General features: G+C 46.2%; 1 protein-coding gene across 2 annotated transcripts in view; it reads right to left on the bottom strand.

Moving 5' to 3' along the window:
• The window catches only part of LOC126994327 (uncharacterized), a 2,767-nt gene extending 284 nt beyond the window's left edge, over positions 1 to 2,483 (bottom strand). The window contains exons 1-3 of one of the 2 annotated variants that reach the window (XM_050853657.1): positions 2,043 to 2,483; positions 877 to 908; positions 1 to 825 (exon numbers count right to left, since the gene is read on the bottom strand). The exon at positions 1 to 825 is cut by the window's left edge and continues 284 nt beyond it. In XM_050853657.1, the coding sequence (XP_050709614.1) occupies positions 619 to 825; positions 877 to 908; positions 2,043 to 2,118 (315 nt within the window). In that variant the 5' untranslated portion in view covers positions 2,119 to 2,483 and the 3' untranslated portion in view covers positions 1 to 618. Of the gene's footprint in view, positions 909 to 2,042 lie in introns of both variants that reach the window. The other variant, XM_050853656.1, reaches the window with a different exon arrangement.
• Between the last annotated feature and the right edge of the window lie 2,217 nt (positions 2,484 to 4,700).

Below are 4,700 nucleotides of genomic sequence, written 5' to 3'. Positions count from 1 at the left end.
GTCAACCTGTTTCGTGTCCCCTCCAGTCCCCGCCTAACGTTTTGAACCAGCAAGGCAAGCAACGTCGTTATAAATCTCCCCCTTCTCCTCCTCCTCCCACCCCCTCCTTCTTCTTCTTCTTCTTCTTCGTCTTCTTTTTCTTCTTCATCTTCTTCTTCTTCTTCTTCTTCTTCTTCTTCTTCTTCTTCTTCTTCTTTCTCTCTTCCCTTCCTTCCTTCCTTCCTTCAAACGATGCAGCAATCTGCCAATCAATGGGGGCATGCGCCGGGGGTGCGTCGCCTCGCCCACCCCACAGATATCGGCAGGAGTTATTTTTCGAAGACCCGTCCGCCACTGGAACAGCTTTCCAGCAGAAGTAGTTTGCTCGAAAGCGATAATTTCCTTCCAAGATCGCACTGGTCGTCACTTTGCTGCGTCAGGGGCGAGCTCGAAGTGCCCGCGCGTGCGTACAAAAGTGCTTCAGTCTGTGGCGCAGGTCTCTCAATTGGCTGACGAGCTGATTCACATGTCGCTAAAGCAGGCAGCCTCGTGATGAACCAGCAGGCTTTTTGTTGCCTGCCCTCCCATGTTTTCACGCTTGCTCCTCATCTTCCTCCTCCTCTTCCATTTCCTTCTTCCTCACCGCGGCTTCCTCACGTTTTCAAAGGGCTCGTACAGGCTGTTCTCGACCACCTCGGTCCTGCGGGTGTTGTCCAAGGTCTCGTACAGGCTGTTCTCGACCACCTCGGTCCTGCGGGTGTTGTCCAAGGTCTCGTACAGGCTGTTCTCGACCACCTCGGTCCTGCGGGTGTTGTCCAAGGTCTCGTACAGGCTGTTCTCGACCACCTCGGTCCCGCGAATGTTCTCCACGGTCTCGTACAGGCTGTTCTCGACCACCTCGGTCTCGCCTTGGAATCGCATCCTCACATCTGCGGGTGTGTCGAGGACATGCTGGGACCGATAACAGAAGGTACTACTGCTGCCACTACTACTACTACTACTACTACTACCACTTCTACTACTACTACTGCTACTACTGGTACTACTATTGCTACTACTTCTGTTATTACTACTACTACTACTACTACTACTACTGCTGCCACTACTACTACTACTACTACTACTACTACTACTGCTGCCACTACTACTACTACTACTGCTGCCACCACTACTACTACTACTACTACTACTGCTACTAATGGTAGTACTATTGCTACTACTTCTGTTATTACTACTACTACTACTACTACTACTACTACTACTACTACTACTACTACTACTACTACTACTACTACTACTACTACTACTACTACTACTACTACTACTACATTTTTTACTACAACTACCACTACTACTACTACTACTACTTTTTTTTTTTTTTTACTACTTTTACGGGCCTCCATCTATTAGAGTTGCGTTGTGAGCGGTATATTCTCTCATATCCTTTCACAAAGCAATTCATTGGCCCCACCCCGCCAATGACTGTGGCCGACAACCATCTTTATTTAATATTACAAACTTTACTAAACATTTTATTTTTAAGCTAACAGACTACTACTACTACTACTACTACTACTACTACTACTACATTTTTTACTACTACTACTACTACTACTACTACTACATTTTTTACTACTACTACTACTACTACTACTACTACTACTACTACTTTTACTACTACTACTACTACTACTACTACTACTACATTTTTTACTACTACTACTACTACTACTACTACTACTACTACTACTACTACTACTACTACTACTACTACTACTACTACTACTACTACTACATTTTTTACTAGTACTACTACTAGTACTACTACTACTACTACTACTACCATTATTATTATTATTGCATTTAACTTTTTTTCTCTTTCTCTCTTTCACACACACACACACACACACACACACACACACTACTGGAGGAGCATTGCTTAGCGGGGTTTTTTTTTTTCCCTTGATCTGTTTCGTCTGCTGTAAAGAGAGAGAGAGAGAGAGAGAGAGAGAGAGAGAGAGAGAGAGAGAGAGAGAGAGAGAGAGAGAGAGAGAGAGATTTACCTTCTTTGGATATCCTTCGCTGCCGGAAACGCCACATCACCGCCACAAGAACAACAAGAACACCAACACCTATCATTGCCGACACAACGATGATGGTGATGGTGGTTGTGGTGATGGTGGTTGTAGGGGTGGTGGTGGTGGTTGTAGGGGTGGTGGTGGTGGTTGTAGGGGTGGTGGTGGTGGTGGTGGTGGTGATGGGGATGTAGGTGCAGTTTATCCATGAGAGGCTTTGACTTTTGTATCCTTTAAGAGTGCATTGTTGATTCGGGTACTGTGATCTCCACCTTGAGGGCCCGTGAGCCTCAACAGTAACAGCCCGGTAATCAGGGAAGTAGCCTGTTCTGCGGCACCCAAGAGCACAATCACCAGTCCATACTGTAAACTGAAGACCGTGGCCATTGTTGCTGCCAGAGTTCAACACACGTGCCCACAACCCCCTCCACTGTGCGTCCCCAGGGAAGCAAGTGGCGTCCAGCGTGAACCAGGCGTCACTCATCCTGCCATCGCCCGCCGCCACGAGCCTGATGCCTTTGAACCCTAGATCGGGGTGCACGTATAAGGTGGCGCTCCAGGTGCCCCTGTTATATTCCCAGGTGGTAACATTCTTCCATTCCTCATTCCCCGAGATGGTAATTTGAGCAGGGCAGCGTGGGTCCCAGTGGGGTCTGAAGGAATTTCCGGCCGCAAGCAACGATGATTCAATAAACACCAAGAGTAAGGGCAGCCTGGCCTTCATCGTGGCTCACCGTGTGTGTGTGTGTGTGTGTGTGTGTGTGTGTGTGTGTGTGTGTGTGTGCAGGGGAAGAGTGTTGAGTCTTGAGTGTTGAGCTTCTAAAGATTGCTGAGGCGTTCACTCTCGTATCTTCGCAGCGACTCTTGGTCTCCCTTTTCTTGGATACGCAATTCAGCGAGCAGCGACCACTCCCGGCAGGACGAGAGAGACACTGGGGAGAAATGGCTGTGCCTGTGATTATATACTGGGCGCCTTTTAGATAATTTTCCTACAGTTTCCAGATCTGGGACAGGATGTTTCGTGCGTGACTTGCTGTGTACTACTTGACGCCTCGACACAACTTACTCCGTGCTCAAAGTACGACTATTACTCAGCGCCACAGAGAAGATCAACTGGGAGCTCACGGGTGACTTTCTCTGTTCAAGGTGCAGAAGCTGAGTAAAACTATCGCGAGGATCACAGAACAGTCCATGCTGGAAAGTCTCAGCACCTTTCAATAGAGGCTTTTCAAACAGGCGAACTGAGGCGCCGAGACGCTTGAAAATGCGGCTTTTTGTCTCCCTTGCAGGTGACGGAAAGAAGGGAAATGATCAGAGAAGAATGGACACGAAAGGAAGGGAAATGATCAGAGAAGGATGGACAGGAAAGGAAGGGAAATGATCAGAGAAGGATGGACACGAAAGAATGGACACGAAAGGAAGGGAAATGATCAGAGAAGAATGGACACGAAAGGAAGGGAAATGATCAGAGAAGGATGGACACGAAAGGAAGGGAAATGATCAGAGAAGGATGGACACGAAAGGAAGGGAAATGATCAGAGAAGAATGGACACGAAAGGAAGGGAAATGATCAGAGAAGAATGGACACGAAAGGAAGGGAAATGATCAGAGAAGAATGGACACGAAAGGAAGGGAAATGATCAGAGAAGAATGGACACGAAAGGAAGGGAAATGATCAGAGAAGAATGGACACGAAAGGAAGGGAAATGATCAGTGAAGAATGGACACGAAAGGAAGGGAAATGATCAGAGAAGAATGGACACGAAAGGAAGGGAAATGATCAGAGAAGAATGGACACGAAAGGAAGGGAAATGATCAGAGAAGAATGGACACGAAAGGAAGGGAAATGATCAGAGAAGAATGGACACGAAAGGAAGGGAAATGATCAGAGAAGGATGGACACGAAAGGAAGGGAAATGATCAGAGAAGGATGGACACGAAAGGAAGGGAAATGATCAGAGAAGAATGGACACGAAAGGAAGGGAAATGATCAGAGAAGAATGGACACGAAAGGAAGGGAAATGATCAGAGAAGGATGGACACGAAAGGGAAGAAAGAAGAAAAGGAATACAAAGGAAAAAAAAGAAGAACAAGGGACGAAGAACAACAACAATAACAAGATTAAATTAAAGAAGAAGAATAAAAGGTTAACAAAAGAAGGGAAAAAATAGAAAATACCAAAGAGAAGAAAGAAAGCAGAGAGAGAGAGAGAGAGAGAGAGAGAGAGAGAGAGAGAGAGAGAGAGAGAGAGAGAGAGAGAGAGAGAGAGAGAGAGAGAGAGAGAGAGAGAGAGAGAGAGAAAGGAAGTCTGAGTCTGAGTGTATGTGATACGAAGTTATGACTCTCCCTCCTCCACCTCCTCCTCCTCCTCCTTCTTTTCCTCCTCCTGCTCCTCCTCCTCCTCCTTCTCCTCCTGCTCCTCCTTTAATTGTATATAATGGAATAGTGAAATTTGGATATCAGTTCCGGAGACTTTACTAACACTTGTCAAGCTAATCAATTCTCTCTCTCTCTCTCTCTCTCTCTCTCTCTCTCTCTCTCTCTCTCTCTCCAGCCTTTTCCGTCTTCATATAATTAATGACCCGTCTTACTCCCTTATACTTTCGTTCAGTAAGTTTGTTGATCGTGTTTCTTTATTTGTTTATT

This window comes from Eriocheir sinensis, unplaced genomic scaffold (assembly GCF_024679095.1).
Source record: "Eriocheir sinensis breed Jianghai 21 unplaced genomic scaffold, ASM2467909v1 Scaffold775, whole genome shotgun sequence".
Lineage (NCBI taxonomy): Eukaryota > Metazoa > Arthropoda > Malacostraca > Decapoda > Varunidae > Eriocheir > Eriocheir sinensis.
Note: the sequence above shows the minus strand (reverse complement) of the source record. Positions and strands in the feature narration are given on the sequence as shown.